Here is an 18,282-nt window from a genome sequence, read left to right on the forward strand (position 1 = left end):
ATAATATATAAGTAATTTTATAGTTTAAATCTTTAAAATAACACATTTGGGTACTTCTCAATTACGGTATCAGTACATTTCTACGTTATTTGAAATTAATGATGGTTTTAGGTTATATTCTAGAAAGTCCCTCAATTTAAGTACTGTCATTGAAAGTCAGGGATTTTTTTTAAATTTTCCCAAGAATATCCGCAGTCCTGTATCCTTTAATTTAACATATTCATAAATGTTTTTTTTCTTTTTTTTTTCCATATTTTAAATTAGCATTGGTTTTATACTTAAAAATACCATAATTTTACATTTATTCTTAACTATTGACGTTTAAAAACACGATAAATTATTCTTTCAAGTTTTGAAGAAATAAGTAAGGCTTTCTAAACGTGTTTCCGATCATCAATTTTAAACGTGTTTCCGATCATCATGGGCAATTTCAAGCAGCACAAGTGCTGTAAGGATATTTTACTAAAAATATGCAATTTTTTCTAATCTTTCTTTCATTGGGCACAAAAAGATTATCAATTTTGAATTTGGGAGGCACCTAAATACGGTCAGCGTTTCGAAACCAGTCTAGAAATGCGCAGCAAAACCTGCATACTTTTATTTTATTTTTTTTTATACATGTTTTATTTTACAACTACAAAGTAATTACAAGTTACCAATCACTGATTGGCAGTAAAGATATACAAATTTAAATCATAAATATAAAGTTGAAAATATACGAGGTAAATAAAAATATAGTTGCTTACAACTCCGAGACATGAATAAAATAAATACCAATTACAACAATATAATAACGTGTAAGTAAAAATAATCCGAGAAATGTATCTCTATATTACTCCAATTAAAATAAAAAATACAATAAATAAAAATAAATCTGCTGATTTTTAGAAGAGAGTTTAGATATTGCACTATAAGTTTATTTACCACATTTCAAAATAATGTTAGTGTATAGATATGATTAAAACAAAATTTGTGTAAGATTGATAAAAAGAAATACTTATTTGTATCATAGGAAGCTCGCAGAAGACTTAAGTCAGTCTTTTCATCGAGTGCCTATTTCTTAGACGTGTAATACACATAAAAAATCAGTTGCATACGTGGTACATATGTACGTGTTACATATATACCTTGTTATTAACATTATTTTTATTATCAATTTGTATTAAAAGTTACATTTATTTATCTAATCAAATTTAAAAAAACTCCTTACAGTTGTTTAATTTGATTATTGTAGTTTTTAGCTTTTTTTTCAGAGAGTGTTCGTTGTTTAAGTTTAATAGTGATTCGTTTCTGGAAACTAATTTGTTAAATAAATAGGGACCACGATATGTAATTGAGAATTTTGAGAGTCTTGTTGTTTCAAAGGGTATCTTAAAGTTGCCTGTTGCTCTTGTATTGTATATATTTATATTGTTTTTAAAAAAGTGCTGTAAAATGTTCTGGAACTAGACTTAGTTTATATTTAAACATAAACAGTATATTTTGAAAAATATTTATTTGGAATATATTTAGTGCGTTCATTTGTTGTAGTAAGGGTTGAGCATGAGTAAATTTGCTTTTGTTGTATACTAGTCTTGAAGCGTGTTTTTGACGTAAGTAAAGTGGTTGTAATTTAGATTTGTGGGTACTGCCGCATGCTATATTGGCATACATGAGATAACTATGTATGAATGAGAAGTAGATAAGTTTGAGACTTTTTAGTGACAAAAATGGTCTTGCCTTGTAAAGTAAACCTATGTTCTTTGATATTTTTGTGTTTATGTGGGGTTTCCAGGAGATGTGTTCATCAATTAGAACTCCTAAAAACTTTGTATTCAGAGCTCTTTCGATGGATATATTTTCTATATTAATTGTTGGTAGGTTCAGGGGTATTTTTTTAATTTGTTGATTAGAGTGAAATAGTATATACTTAGTTTTTTCTATATTGAGTGACAGTTTATTTGATTTAAACCATATGTTAACTTTTTTTAGTTCAGCATTTGTTTTTTCATAGAGGTCTTCGATTGTCTTTGACGAGTAAAACAAGTTTGTATCGTCGGCACACATTATAGTTTTAAAGATATTAGAGGCGTTTTGAAGATCGTTTATATAAATAAGAAACAAAAGAGGAGCAAGAATGGAACCGTGGGGTACACCATAATTTGTTTTTAGTGAATTTGAGTTGCTTTTTCTATCTAGAATAACACACTGTTGTCTGTTATCAAGGTAGTTTTTAAACCAATTTAAAGCTTGATTTTTTATACCATAGTTTTTCATTTTTGTTAGTAAAATGTCATGGTTGACGGTGTCAAATGCCTTTGACAAATCAATAAAGATCCCTAATGTGAATTTTTTTTTTTTAATGATCTACTTATCCTATTTGAGAGGTCAAGGATTGCATGCTCAGTTGAGTGTAGCTTTTGAAAACCATATTGACCTTTATTGATAATTTTGTTAGTTTTTAAATATTCATTTAATTTATTATAGATTATTCGTTCTACGAGTTTCGAGAATGCCGAAAGGATAGAGATTGGTCAATAATTGTTTAAAGAATTGGTTTCTCCTGATTTATAGATTAGTATAATTTTAGAGATTTTTAGTTTATCAGGTACAATATCTGTTGAAATTGATGAATTAAGTATTTGGTAAATTGGATTACGTATCTTCTCAAAAACTACTTTGCAAGAGATATCATCGATTCCTGGTGACTTAATTTTAAGTGATTTAATAGCTATTTCAAGTTCGTCTTGATTTATTTCATTGAAATTTAAAGAGCAGTGTGAGACTGTTAAGTAACTTTTAAATGTCTTAGTTGGGCATTGAATTTTCGATGCAATATAAGCACCAATGTTGGCAAAGTATTTATTAAATTCATTGGAAATATCTCGCTTGTTGTTTGATTCACTTTCATTAATTATTACTCTAGAAGACATTTTGTTAATATTAAATTTACTTTTACCAATAATTTCTTTCATAATGTCCGATGTCTTTTTTAGGTCACCATTAAATTTTTGTATTTGATTAGAATAGTATAAAATTTTTTGTTTTTTTTTTATTTTTTCAAATACGTTTTTGAAATGCTTGTAAAGGGAAAGGTTTGCTTCGCTTCTATTTTTTAAGTATTTTACGTATAGTTTTCGTTTTTGTTTTGAGGATTTTCTTAATTCTTTTGTTATCCATGGACAATTTAAATATTTTGTTTTTATTTCTTTTTGTTGAATTGGAAAACTTTTATAACATTGTAGGATAAATAAATTTATAAAGTTAATGTACGCAGAGTTTGTGTTTCTTTGATTTCATTCTTGGTAGACAGTTTGCCAATTTGTTGCCGATAGCAAGTCCTTAAATTTTTGAGTAGACGTTTCATCGATAATTCTTTTATAATATAAGATATTTGAATTATCAATTTTTGTGGAATTTTGTGATAGAGAGAAGTATATTGGAAAGTGATCTGAAATATCTGTTTTTGTTATTCCTGATTTTAGAGAAGGATCTTGTATTGAGTTTGTTAATATATTGTCAATAGCAGTAATAGATTTGGAAGTTACCCTGGTAGGTTCGTTGATAATTGGTAAGATATTAAGTTGAAACATGTCGTCAAAGAAACTTCTAGTAATAGCATGCTTGATGTACATTAAAATATTTATGTTTAAATCTCCAATTATGAATAACTTTTTTCGTTCTCTATTTTTTGTAATTATATGTTTCATATAATTTGAAAATTCACAAGTGTCACCATCAGGTGGTCTGTAGCACGTAGAAACGAGAAAGTTCTTTGAGGCAGTGTTTATAACTTCCATTGTGAAGACCTCACTATTACCATCAGAGTTTGAAAGGTCATTTCTTATCTTAATGTTTAGATCATTCCGTATATAATTCACAATTCCTCCTCCCCTTTTGCAAAATGATCTTTCTTTAAAAAATAATTTGTAGTTTGGAATTTGGAGGTCAGAGTTTGTTTCTGCTGCTTCGTCAGAGCACCAAGTCTCTGTAAGGCAAATCATACTGAAAGCATGTTTGCATTCAAGAAGAAAGTTTTTTTATTTGTCTATATTAATAAGTAAACTTCTGATGTTTATGTGTATTACCGTAAAGTTATTTATAGTGGTTTTTTGTTCAAATTTAAAATTTTGTATGTCAAAATATGCAGAATCGTAGTATTTTTCGTTTAAAAAGCTAAAGTCGTCATAACGATTATGTAGTGAAAATTTATTAGCAATTTCAAAGATATTTAAACGTAGCGTTTCAAAGTCTATTGTTTCATAAGCCATAATGATTTTTTAGAAAATAAAAACTTGTTAGAAAATGAGCACGCTTAAAATATTTCCTGCAGTATGGACCCTTCCAATCATACCTGCGTACTCTTGTTGTTCCAAATAATCGAGAGGGGATGCTCATAATTTTTCCCATCCTGCATCTTTCCACAGCTTCCACTTCCGGTGATTATTAGGATCCCTGTCTATCAATTTTGAAGAAATGTTATAGGGTTTTGCATCCCATAACATTCATAGACGTATTTATGCACACTATAACATTTATAGACCGTATTTTATGGAAGTGACCTTCCATAAAGTACGGTCAAAACTATTTCAAAATTTTAAATTTCTTTATTGATAACGAAGAGAGAGAAAATATATCGAGCGATAATCGTTCTAAATAATATTTTTAGTTTTTGCAATGTAATTAGATGGTAGCGAGATAAGAAGCAAAAAGCTTTTTCTGAATCCTCTTTTTTTAATTAAGCAACCTGGTTTTAATCATTTCTCTTAAAATGTTACAACATGATGTAATATTTAAGGAGTTAAATAAGTACATTAAGTAATATTTTAAGTTCTAATTAAGTACAGAGTAATACAACACGAGCGTTTTTAAGGTACTTTATGTACTTTAAGGATGTACCTTTACGTACTTTATAGATGCTAGTTCATATCAAAATCAAACATTCGAATGGAATTCTATAAAAAAAAAAACCAAATCGAATCTTTTAAAAGCAAATATTTTTTATCTGTGTTTCATGGCAATGCTTATATTAATGCTTAAACAAGTATCGATATTCAAAAACTAAAAAAATACTTCACAAATAAGTAATAAATAAGCAAGAAATAATCAACTTAAACATATCTCATACTACGTTACATAGGTTTTTCAGTTTTACAATAAATACAATTTAGTTTAAAATCTCAGGCAAAAGTTTTCAAGCAACTTTTATAATGAAGTACTCAAGTACCATAACTTTAGACCAAAACAACTTAGTTGATTGAATAATACATCTGTGAAGATCTTCATTTGGGAAGATTCGCTCGACATGGAGATCTCCAACACCAGAATGCATAACAAAATCACAGAACAAACATTGCGTAACCAGAAGTTGATGTTGAATTTGGAAGTAATACATGTGTGACTTTTTTAAAATAAGTTTCTGATCTACAATGGAAAATCATTGTCTACTTATTATAGCTTTTAGTTTTTCATCATTTGAAAGCTTTATTATATCATTAACAGATTGACTTTTAAATATTTTCAAACACTTTATTTCAATAATACCACTAAACTTCTTGTCGTCATCATAAATAAGACCATCCTGAGTAACACCTAAATGTGGATATTTTTGGTTGATCCAAATTTCACTGTTCACAATAACTTTATTTGTAATAAAAGAATAGTTTAGAACAGCTTTTGGTTCTTCGTCTATGCCATATTTCGTATCCATTGTTATATTACTTTCGGAAAACCAGAATCTTTATTTAAGAAAAGTGAATAAAGAAATCTTCGAAAAAGAATCTAATGATTCCCCTAAATTAACACATTTTTGGATACAGATGCTGTTATACGACACCATCTTGCTTGATGCCATGTCAAAGATTTGGCTTGATCAACTGTGTCTGGAATTTCACCAAAAATTATATTTTTTTCAATAAACTTTTCATTATTTAATAACAAAGATTCTTCAAAATTTTGAACAAGTTCTCTATAATAAATAGTATCTTCATTAGATAAATGGAAATCATCATATTTAATCTGTAGGAGCGTATCCCACATGGATTGATTTTGACTGATTTGCGATGAGAGCAATTGAAGATCAATAATAAAATGTGAAACAAATTCACAGTTTACGTCTTGATATTCAAGTGGTCGAGGGTCCCAATTATACATTTTATCTGGTTTCCAACGTTTATTTGTAGAATAAACAGTTTGATAAAGAGCAGTTGGATTTTTCAGTTGTTTTTTATCTTTATTCCACTGACAAGGTTCTGAAGTACATACATTCTTAACAATAAATCTATGTTCAGTGACATAATCATTTAAATACAAAAGAAGTGCAGTAACATGACAGCATCTGCTATTTTCGCTAGCTTTGCAATTGCATAAAGTATATTTAATATATCCACTGCAGTATATTTAATATATCCACTGAAGTATATTTACTATATCCACTGAAGTATATATAATATATCCACTGAAGTATATTTAATATATCCACTGAAGTATATTTAATATATCCACTAGCATCGCTAATAGCTATAAAAACAAGTAGAGATTTTTCAGACTTCATTGAATGATGAACATGTCCTCTAAAAAAATAAATTTCACCTGCAGAAGAAAAATTATCTTTTATATTTTCAACAAATCCACTCTTTAAAAGCAACCTTCCTTTGCGTAGTGGCATAGGAGTAACAGTATCCTCACAATCAATCTCATCAATATCTTGCTGTAAGTCATCAACTGCTGGAGAGTAAGAAATATATGCATTGGAAACAGACTAAACAACAAAATAATAAACATGTCCATAATTAAAGTTAGAAGTTAAAATTCTGGAAGGAAACCGTTTCCATTCATCAACAGGAAAAGATGAAGATGTATTTGTTGATTCTTTTAGGTTAGTTTATATAGACGCAGTTTTGATATTTTACCATTTTCCTTCGTCCACTTTAAGATCGACAGGAAGATTTAAGTTTATATCTCTCTGGACTCTCAACACAAGTTCTTCTTTTCTCCCGCTTTATTTTAGTTTATGACACTCTAGCCACCTTTTAAGCTCATTTAAACTGCATTCTAATAGAATTTTAAGCAGTTTAGCACCAGGAACATCATTGTCAGTAACAGAAATACAGGCTAAAGTCCAACAGTTTACAGCCATTATTTGATTTGTTTTTCCGCATGGAGTCTTGGCACTAGTTATAAAAAGTTTTCGTGACGTATCAAAACCCAAGGCTATTTAACAACTAGTAAATTAGGCCGGTGGCCAACATTGATTATCGCTTCATCCCGTTGGACACATCTAGTAACTGAAATTTCTATATTGAATCAAGCGTTTCTTAGTATTAACATTTTATAAATATGAACTTGCCCCTTTTCTACTCAGCAGTTTTTTCACAAGCTATCATTTTACTTTCCTTTATCGTGCATTATCGTTTTCTAACGATTAGTCTATCGTTGATAATTAGTAATTTACGGAACAACTAAAGCGACCGAATATGAATTAAAACTTTATAATAAATCTTTCCGTAAAATATCTCTGTCACGTTTGGTTAAAAATATAAACAGACAAAATGGCAGCTACATCGTTAAGCGATAATATTTGTTTAATTCATTTTGATGATATACCGAATAAATGCATTAAAAAATGCAGTACTAAAGCTATAAAAAAAATATTTAGCACACGAAAAAGGTGGTGCAAGCTTCGAAATAAAAATGGAGATGTGGCAAGATTTTCTTTCAGAACCATTAACGCTAAAACAGAAGAGGAATTCAACTCAATGGCAGATATTGTAGAAATGGAAAGCTTTGGCATGGGTTATTTTTACCATCCAAAATGTTACGAACGTATTTGCAATGTTTTCAAACTTGAAAGAGCAGAAAATAATAAGCAGACAGAAAAAATTGATCCGAACACCAAAAAAAATTCATCCGAACACCAACAAACTGAGCTAAAAGAATGTAGGAAAACTAATATAGATGATGAAATGCAACAATCGACATCTATAAATGCAAGGACTGACGAAGATCAGCCGAAAAGAAAAAATTTCGGTGTAGACAATTAGGTGAGAGTAATTATTTGTGGCCAGATATATGCATAATATGTCAAAAGAAACAAAAATGGAATAATAACAAGGTAAAATTGTACATTATTAACTAATTTTATTTAATAATCTATAGCTAATGCATACTTTATACCATAGTTTTTCTCAAAAATCTCTCTTTATTTTTTTATTTTTTTTTATTTGGTTGACGTCAATGGTGCGAAAATAAGTATTAAAATTAAAAAAATAATTTTTTGTTTGTATTGCAAACAGTTTAACAGGAAAATTATATTTTTATAATGTAACTAAATTTTTTTTTTTTAATTGCATTAGAGTAATTTTTTGATAATAACTGTTGAGAGGGTAATAACTATTTAGAAATATTTTTTTTCAATGCTTGTTTTAGGTATCTCTAAAACGAACGCTTGAATCGCTCTCAAGATCAGAAACGTTTGATTGTGGGAGGTTAAGAGAAGCAGCCAACTATAAATTCGATGAAAATATTTTTATACATATTAACGGAAAGAATTGTGTTGCTCTTGAAGTTAAATATCATCGAACGTGTTACATAAGTTATACAAAGTGTTTAGCAAATCAACACAAAGGTCAGCCTAAAGTTCAATATTACAATAAATCTTTTCATATATTTTCAAATGAAATAATAATAGAAAAATTAATTAAAAAGAAGAAAATCATGTTTATGTCAAAGTTGTTTAGTCTGTTTGTTTCAATCGTTTATCGTGAAGAAAATATTGATGCCAGTAATTATAAAGTGTCCCGTTTAAAGTCAAGGATTCAAGCAGCTTTTCCACAATTAATTTTCCACACACCTGGTAAAAGAAATTTAAGTGAAATAGTTTTGCTTGAAAATCTATCAAGTGGCCATTTTGCTGAAAAGAGCCTTGTTTATGATAATGAAACATCACAAAGTGAGTCTTCTCAAACAGAACCTTTGTCAGATACAGATAAACCTCAAAATATCAACTATGAATTTGTTGATACAAGTAGCATATATAGAGCAGCATTGCATTTTCGAAATATAATAAATACAATTCCTGATTTCTTTTCAATATGGCCTCCATTATCTTCTGAATTCTCATTTAAAAATATAGAGAACATTGTACCACCTAGGTTATTCAATTTTTTTGTTTGGCTGTTAGGTATTGATGATGAACCAAAAATTGAATCCTACATATGTATAGAGGAAACCATTAAAAAAAAAGTCTTATCTTTAATTCAAGATTGCATATATATAAATTCAAATGGGCGCAAGCAAACACCTAAATCTGTGGCATTGTCAATGGCAACAAGGCAGATAACTGGATCAAAAGAGTTGATAAAAATATTGAGTGGTTTTGGTCATTGTATATCATAATCGGCAACAATGAGATATGAAACAGCATTAGCGTCTATCAATCTAAAGGAAGATGTAGTTTTACCACAAGGTAAGATTAAACAATATCTATGATGAAAAATAGTTTTAACTTTAAAGTGATCAAAACAAGGCTTTTGTAAGATTTATCACCATAATATAAACAATAATATATTCAAAAAATCAAAATAAGTATATAATTTATCTTAATAATAGCTTAATTTTTTTATCGGGTTTATACAATAAATTTCTGGTCTTCTAAATCAAATTTTTTATCAGGAACTAAAGACACATCACTGTCAATTTTGGTTTGGGACAACATTGATTTCGGTGAGGAAAGAAGATCTGGAAAAGGAACTAATCATATGGCTAATGGAATCATTGTTCAACCTTTAAATATTGGACCAACCCAAGAAAAAAAAGAGGTATAAACAATGCGCACTGTAAGGGGAAAAACAAAAGGGACAGTTTTCACTAATTTATAAATACAATTTTTCTTGTCTAATCTTTGCTATATTAGGAAAGATATAGAAAAGAATGGATTAAAGTTTTTAAAAAGGTGGCTGAATGACATCTTGCCCTTCCCCCCTCACATGGAGCACTGCATATCAATTATACTAAATCAAAATTAGAAACTTTATGATCTTTTTTGAAACATTTATCTTGTTTGTTAAAACTACATAGTTTTATAGCTAATGATTCTTTTTTTTTAGTAGGTGTTCATTCATTTATGTTTCTTGATTGGATTTAGCTATTTTCTATAAAAAAAACTTCATTCTTTTAGTAACCCACTTCATACCATTTCACTTTTTTTTATTAGATAACAGTTTCAAAACGACCTCGAACTATTCAAGAACCACTTTCTAGCATATTACCTTATCAGATTGGGAAAAAAGAATCACCCAAGCTTAAAAAGCTAATCGAAAAAATAAACATTGATCTTGTCATTTCATCTATATCAATAGAGAAAGTTAAGGATCAAGATAGGGCTTATCTATTATGCAAAAGTCAAATTCAAGAAAATTCCTTTCCAAGTTGGACTGCTTTCAATATTGGTCAAAACAAAGCTGCCTCTCATGTCTCATACATTGGATATTTACCAGTTGTTGATGCTCCTGTTACTGATATAGCAACAATATACACAATATTACGTAGAAGTGTTGATATTATAAACAAACTAAATTTGAAGTATGGAGTAGTTGTCTGTGATGAGGCTGTGTATTCAAAAATTCAAATGGTTCGGTGGAAGGAACCTGAGTTTTCGAATAGATTTGTAGTAAGACTTGGCGAATTTCATACTATGATGTCATTAATGACTGCTATTGCTAAAAGATTTGATGGATCCGGTTTTAAGGTATTTAATTAGTTTTAAACATAAGGATGAAAATTGTAGAAGTTAGCTATTTCTATTTAGAGATAAAGATATTTTTACAAAATTTGATTTTTTGTGTTAAAGTTTTTGATAAAATCATAAACTTTAATTTTTTTTTAATATTTGCAAGCTATCATTTATTGGTTTATTGAAACTGTAAACTTTGGGCATTAATATATCAGTTTCAATTTAAGGATATTGTCATTGAATCTGGTCTAGTGGCAGAGGGAGCAGTTAAAGGTATTCTCACAGGTAAACACTATAACAGAAGCATAATGGTGCATAAAATCATGTTTGAGGCTTTAAGTCGCCTTAGATTTGAATCATTCTTGAACTCCTTGGATGTTGACAACCGACATAAAGTAGAGGATTTCTGCTTGTTATTAATGGAACTACATGGAACTTCTGAATTCCAATGGTATATTGAAAGTGGTTTGTTTGTTGAAATTAGAGAAAGGTATAGTATCCAAATTTTCTTTATTTTTTTTAATTAATAAAGTAATTTATACAATTAATTTAATGTTCTTTTTCTTTAGAACTTTTTGTAAAAAATAAAGATAGGTATAAAAATAAAGATAGGTAATAAAGATAGTGATATTTTTTACAATTAGTGAGTTTATTTTTTGAAACCGTCTCAAATATTAATTTATTTACTCAGGTATGATGAATTTGTTAAAATCTCCTCAGACAGATCAAGCACTTTTAAATTTTGGAGCTCTTATATTGATATGGTTTGGCTGATGCTGTTATTCCTTCGTGCTACTAGAACAACAAATTGGGAGCTTCATTTAGAATGTGTGAGGATGATGTTACCCTGGTATTTTGCATACGACAGAGTCAATTATGCAAGTATCTCTGTCCTTACTGGTTAGAGATGAAAGCAATAGATAGCACGCATCAAGGTGTGTTTAAGTTTATTGTTTTTGCACTAAAAAAATAAATAGTATTGAAACATCTGCATGAAATTAATTTATATTTTTGTATATATATTGTATATATATATTTATAACTACAAATGTTTATATTGTACTTATAACTACATTATTCTTTTATAATTTAACTCCCTTTGATTGTTTAGAAGATATATTTAAAATCCTATTATTACACAATGTGTAGTTGTTTTAAGTTACAAACATTTCGCGGTTACACTAAGTGTCATTTTTACAATATTGCTTACATTTAAGGCCTACTGACGGAGTTTAAAAATAACTGGACAGTTCAACGTCAAGCCAGTTCTTTCTCAGCTATTGCATGTGATCAGGCAATAGAACAAACGTGTAATAGAGATTGTAAAACTAATGGAGGCATAACTGGCAATACCCTCAATCGAGGAGCTGTGCAGAGATGGATTCTATCTCAACCAGAAAGATCGTTAATTGCCCAACAATGTAAATTACTCAGTGGCTATGTTAAGGAATCTAGGTATTTTTCTGTATTTTTATTGGTTTCTTTCTTACTTGTATACATGTATCAATGTTGTAAATCATTCTTTGCAATCATTGTAATCATTCACTAGTTGCAACCCTGCTCCAATCTGCTCCAGTTTATAAAGAAATAAGGTAAACATAACAGAACGTCTGATGAGTTCCATTCTTAACCTAATGTTTTAGTTGTTATATTATTATATTGTTGTATACCATTTTTACTACTTAATATGATCTTATAAGACAAATATTGATTTCTGATTTTAAGGGTTCGTAAAGATTTGGATGTAACAAGAATTAGGAAAGATGAAAAATCAGTTATTGATGTAATGGAAACAGTTTCTTCAATGATTAATCCATTTGAAAACGAAGTCACAAATGATCTTGTAAATATTGTTACTGGGATTGTTGCAGATAAGGAAACTACAAAAGATCTAGATCGAGCTTACCAGATAGGAGACAAAAACTGTGTTGATTTTATAAGGAATAACCTGAATAGTGATGACCCGAATATTTTTATCAGAAGAAAAATGTTAAAGCTAAAGACATTCGCAAGCTACAAAAATATAGTTAAACTGTCCACAGGAAAAACTGTAGTTTTAAAAAACGACTGTAACTTTTGGGTTCGTTGTTTGCTTATTGCACGTAACCGTGACATAAATATGGAAGAAGTACTGAAGTATTCGTTGAGAGTATTCCCGCCTCAGTTGGCATCTTTCGACGGATCTTTACTAAAAACAACGAAGTCGAAGCTTATGAATATACTCGAAGATAAATGTATTGATAAGTTATCAGTGGATATTCCTAAAAACAACGCATTAATTTTGGACGGTATGGCTATATTGTAAATAATTAAACCTATACCCGAAAATTTTGGGAAACTTAGTCGATTGATATTCACTATGGTAATAAATTTTGCTCTTAGGCATAAGTCAAATAGAGTTGACTTTGTTACGGACAGGTATCGAAATATTAGTATCAAACACGCCGAGCGACAAAGACGAGCTGAATCTGGTGTCCAGAATGTTACTATATTTGGGCCTGATCAAAAAGTACCGAAACAATGGAAGAAGTTTATGAGTGTTGGCAGCAATAAAGAGGAATTGGTTAAGTTTCTCTTGGAAGAATGGAAAAGTTATGCAATAAATGAAATAGAGATATTTATTACACATGGTGATAGCACATACTGCTTCAGAAATTCGATTTGTACGGAATTGTCTGAACTTCGTAGCGACCACGAAGAAGCTGATACTCGGTTATTGTTACATTGTAAACACGCTTCGGTTTCATATGCTCATGTTATACTTGCAAGCCCCGATACAGATGTGTTCGTAAGTGCATTATACCATAGTTGGTTCATCTCTGCAACTCTTCATTTTGAAACAGGATGTGGAAACAAACAACGTATCCTTAATGTAAATAAAATCGCAAAAGAAATTGGTTACGATTGGTGTGATGCAATGATCGGATTCCATTCCTTTACAGGTAGATTCAAATTAAATTTTATAAGTGAAATCATTATCTTTCTTGCAAAGAATTTATTTCATGCACTATTTTGCTACTTTATCAAAAATAATATATTAAATTGTGCTGTTTATCTAAACTAATTTTGAAAAAAAATCTGAAAACGTAAATGTTTGAAGTGTTTCTACTTATTACTTAGGTTGTGATGCAGTGTCTGCTTTTCAAGGAAAAGGTAAATTATCTGCCCTAAAGACGGCAGAAAAGAAAAAAGAATATTGTACAGCATTCCGAGGTATCGGAATGTCACTAGACGTATCAGATGACGTTGTTAATGGCATACAGAAATTTGTTTGTCACCTTTATGGTGCAAGCAAAGAAGATGTTGTCAATAAAGCACGATATTACTTGTTCAAAATGGGCAAATCTACAGAAGAGATGCTCCCTCCAAATTATGATTCGCTTATTTTACACATTAAACGTGCCAATTATGATGCTTACATCCGAAAAAATGCATTGAAAGGTATATTAAATGTTCCTTCGCCTGATGGCTATGGTTGGTCTTTAAATGGAGACCAGGTAAACTTGGTTTGGACAACAATTCCACCTGCACCCGATTCCCTTCTTGAATTTGTTCACTGTTCTTGCAAACTTGGTTGCGTCACAAATCGATGTTCTTGTAAACAAAACGGAATCACATGTACTGATCTATGCGATGCGGTGAAGCTTGTGAAAACACCTCGTTTGACGAAAGACTCTATGATGATGATGATGATGATGATGATGATGAAATAGAGTCAGAAAGCGATCTTGATGAATAAAAAAATAGTTTCTAGTATTTTTTCTTTTTTTAAACTTTTCTACTTTTTGTTACACAATATATGAGTACAAGATAGTTCAACTGCATCGACAAAAACAAAACTTATTATCTTGAGACATGGCCGGCGAGAATAGATATCAAGTAAATGGGGGGGGGGGGCGTAAGTCTAAAAAGGTTACTATTCCAAATTTGCAAGCTGACCCGACAAAAAAGTTTAAACTTGCAAACTAAATGAACTAAAAGGTCCACATTTGCCAACTGAATGAACTAAAAGTTATTAATTGTTATCCCCCCGCCCCCAACCACAATTAGCGTCGGGTCTATCCTTGAGAACAATTCATTTTAAGGTCAATGTTGTTAGAAAAAATGTATTCAGCGTTTAATTTACTACAAGTAAAATATCACTTTCACAAAATTTGACCATAATTTTTTTTCCATTGCCCTTTTGGGGTAAAAAAACCCGAGCCCTAATTCTCAAAAACTGCAGGGCAAAAATGGGGCAAGTTTCTGTTTTTCGTATCTTAGTACCATGCTCTTACAATATTGAAACAAAAAACTTAGTTATTACAAGTGTCCAACGAAAACTAATTTTTAGTCACATTTTTGCTATATGGCCACCGGCCTAAATCAAAAAAAAAATCTTTTTTCAAATCCATGCTTTATGCAAGCAGAATTCTATTGGGCCTAGAAATTCTTTTTTTGTTATCTTTTGTAGAAGGAAAAATTACTGTTACGTTTTTAAATTTTTTTTTTTTATTAATTCAGTGTTCTTATGGGGAAATACAAATTAAATTTTTGTTAACTTAATTAACTTTTTTTGGTCAAATTTTTCCATTTCCTTGTATTGTCATCGAAAATGATTAAGTGTGCAAAATTTGAGCAAAATTGGTTGAGAAAAAAGCTTTCAAAAATTGATTTCAAATTTTGTGGCACACAAACATATATATATAGAAATTAACCTTATATAAAGCATGGAAAAAGGGAAATATCGTAAAATTTCTTCGGCGTAATTCTAAATGAAAATATTAATTGGAGAGAACATATAAATGTAATTGAGAAAAAAAATTTCAAAAAATAATAGTATACAGTATATAGTTAAACAATTTGTAAATCAATCTTGTTTAAAATTCATATACTTTTCATTTATATAATGTTACCTAAACTATGCAAATAATGCTTGGTGCAGCACCAATGTTACAAAAATAAATAAACTTCTCTGCAGACAAAAACATGCTACTAGGATTATTACAAATAAAGGAGGACTCTCCCATACAAAAATACTTTTTAGTAAACTCAAGATATTAAATGTATTCAAAAAAAATCTTTATCAAATTCTTGTATATATATTTAAAATTGATAAAAAAACGACACCGTCTTTATTTTACTCAACATTTAAAAAAATAAATCACATATACAACACAAGATTCTCAAAAAATAACTTTAGTCAATTCAGCCACTCAGTACTCAATCGTAAATCGAGGACCTATATTATGCAATACATTTTTAAATGATGATCTTAAAACATGCTCTTCGCTTAACCAATTTAAAACAAATCTTAGCCTAACTTTTCTACTAAACGACAATGAATTAAATTTCTTCTAAAGCTTTAAATAAGGGTACTCTTATGATTTGATTTATATAACTTTAAATATATTTATTAATTTTATATATTCACATATATTTAAAAAAAAAAAATTCTGTTATAAATTTTTACATGATTTAATTTTATTTATTGTTTATTACCGAGGATGTGAAGAAGTTTATATTATATATTCATGAAATCTTATGTAAAAAGTACGAGGAGGCTGAATAAGTGCGAATTTCATAACTGCGAATCTGCATAAGTGCGAAGCAGTTGCAAAGACTGACATAAGTGCGAACTGGCACAAGCGCGAACTGGCATAAGTGCGCCGAAAGAATTTGCAAACATTGGCATAAGTGCGAACTGGCATAAGTGCGAACTGGCATATGTGCGAATCAATTGCAAAAACTGGCATAAGTGCGAACTGGCACAAGCGCGAACTGGCATAAGTGCGCCGAAAGAATTTGCAAACATTGGCATAAGTGCGAACTGGCATAAGTGCGAACTGGCATATGTGCGAATCAATTGCAAAAACTGGCATAAGTGCGAACTGGCACAAGCGCGAACTGGCATAAGTGCGCCGAAAGAATTTGCAAACATTGGCATAAGTGCGAAGTGGCATAAGTGCGAACTAGCATATGTGCGAATCAATTGCAAAAACTGGCATAATTGCGAACTGGCACAAGCGCGAACTGGCATAAGTGCGCCGAAAGAATTTGCAATCATTGGCATAAGTGTGAATTGGCATAAGTGCGAACTGGCATAAGTGCGAATTGGCATAAGTGGGAACTTGCCAATTCGCCACTTATGCCAATTTGCACTTATGCTAATGTTTGCAAATTCTTTCGGCGCACTTATGCTAATTCGCGCTTGTGCCAGTTCGCACTTATGCCAGTTTTTGCAATTGTTTCGCATTTATGCCAGTTCGCACTTATGCCAGTTCGCACTTATGCCAATGTTTGCAAATTTTTTCGGCGCACTTATGCCAGTTCGCGCTTGTGCCAGTTCGCACTTATGCCAGTTTTTGCAATTGTTTCGCACTTATGCCAGTTCGCACTTATGCCAATGTTTGCAAATTCTTTTGGCGCACTTATGCCAGTTCGCGCTTGTGCCAGTTCGCACTTATGCCAGTCGCAATTATGCAGATTCGCAGTTATGAAATTCGCACTTATTCAGTCGCCCCAAAAGTACCCCTAGTTGTTTGGCATGAATTCATATGTGTGCCTTCACTTTTTATCTTTTTGTTTTGTAATCTATATATTTTTTTTATTTTTTTTTGTTTATTTTTTTGTTTATTTTTTTTTTATTATTTTATTTTTTTTATTATTATTCTCACTCTAACAAAAGACAAAAAAAAAAAGAAATAGGAGGATAAAATATGAAAAATAAATTGTTTTGTTTTTAATTTTTTTAATATTTCTTTATTTTTTTCTTCCTTTCTTTCTTTCTTTAAAATATTATTTTTAGGAAAATTTAAGTAATATTTAAAAGATTTTGTATTATCTTACACGGTTTTTAAAAGCTATGTTATATATGGTATATATTACGGGGCTTAGTGATAAGACAACTATAGTCTTCTTTTTGCTCCTGTAATGCAAATTTTTATTTATTTAGTAAGTTATTATAATTATTATAAAACGGGGAAATATATATATATATATATATATATATATATATATATATATATATATATATATATATATATATATATATATATAATTATTAGTTGTTTTATATATATGTATATATATAAAACAACTAATAATTTTAAAAACAAATTTAACCACGCATAAAAATTGTTTAAATAATTCAAAATTAAAGTAGAGTATATTTTAAATTATAATTTTTCTGAAAAAGGAAAAAAAAAAGAAAGAAAAAAAAGAGTTTCTAATATAAATGTTATGATTCATATAAAGAATTCTTTTTTTTTTTGTGTTAAATAAGAATTTCTAAGTCTTTTTTCATCAACATCAAGCGTAATTAAGCACTCGCTTTAACTTTCCTAAATTCTTTAACTATAATTTCATTACATTTAAAAAAGAATATTTATCATTTTCTCTATTTATCTTCTTTTCTTCTAGGAGCTTTTTCCTTAAGACCGATGTTTCAAAAGAGAAGTCTTTGTTGATGTATATTCCCGTTCCTTTAAGTCGACAAAGTAGTACTTTTATTTTTTCTTTGAAATGTAGTATTTTAACAACAGTTGTTCCAATTTTGTTTCTTCTTTTTTTCCTACTCTGTGAACCCTCTC

General features: G+C 29.7%; 2 protein-coding genes across 3 annotated transcripts; both read left to right on the plus strand.

The window, feature by feature from the left end:
- Positions 1-7,497: 7,497 nt before the first annotated feature.
- Positions 7,498-12,575, plus strand: LOC136079875 (uncharacterized). Of its 2 annotated transcripts, none has more exons than XM_065796537.1 (8): positions 7,498-8,092; positions 8,407-9,445; positions 9,652-9,797; positions 10,193-10,726; positions 10,939-11,201; positions 11,281-11,323; positions 11,403-11,646; positions 11,929-12,166. In XM_065796537.1, exons 2-6 carry the CDS (start codon positions 9,385-9,387, stop codon positions 11,297-11,299), a joined length of 1,023 nt encoding a protein of 340 aa, XP_065652609.1. In that variant the 5' UTR covers positions 7,498-8,092; positions 8,407-9,384; the 3' UTR covers positions 11,300-11,323; positions 11,403-11,646; positions 11,929-12,166. The 2 variants fall into 2 exon arrangements, with proteins under 2 accessions (XP_065652609.1, XP_065652608.1); XM_065796536.1 differs by lacking the exon at positions 11,281-11,323 and adding an exon at positions 12,437-12,575 and having other exon boundaries at positions 7,503-8,092.
- On the plus strand, positions 12,437-14,550 carry LOC136079876 (uncharacterized). The gene is made up of 2 exons (XM_065796538.1): positions 12,437-13,653; positions 13,832-14,550. The coding sequence occupies exons 1-2, from the start codon at positions 13,071-13,073 to the stop codon at positions 14,422-14,424; spliced, it is 1,176 nt and encodes a 391-aa protein (XP_065652610.1). The 5' UTR covers positions 12,437-13,070; the 3' UTR covers positions 14,425-14,550.
- The last annotated feature ends 3,732 nt before the right edge of the window (positions 14,551-18,282 follow it).

This window comes from Hydra vulgaris, chromosome 04, assembly GCF_038396675.1.
Source record: "Hydra vulgaris chromosome 04, alternate assembly HydraT2T_AEP".
Lineage (NCBI taxonomy): Eukaryota > Metazoa > Cnidaria > Hydrozoa > Anthoathecata > Hydridae > Hydra > Hydra vulgaris.

Excerpts from the sequence above, each read along its gene's own strand:
- LOC136079875 (XM_065796536.1), top strand. The coding sequence starts at position 9,385 with ATGAGATATGAAACAGCATTAGCGTCTATCAATCTAAAGGAAGATGTA. Across the intron at positions 10,727-10,938 it reads TTGATGGATCCGGTTTTAAG|GATATTGTCATTGAATCTGG; the intron begins GTATTTAATTAG and ends TTTCAATTTAAG. Across the intron at positions 11,202-11,402 it reads TTTGTTGAAATTAGAGAAAG|GTATGATGAATTTGTTAAAA; the intron begins GTATAGTATCCA and ends TTATTTACTCAG.
- LOC136079876 (XM_065796538.1), top strand. The coding sequence starts at position 13,071 with ATGGTAATAAATTTTGCTCTTAGGCATAAGTCAAATAGAGTTGACTTT. Across the intron at positions 13,654-13,831 it reads CGGATTCCATTCCTTTACAG|GTTGTGATGCAGTGTCTGCT; the intron begins GTAGATTCAAAT and ends CTTATTACTTAG.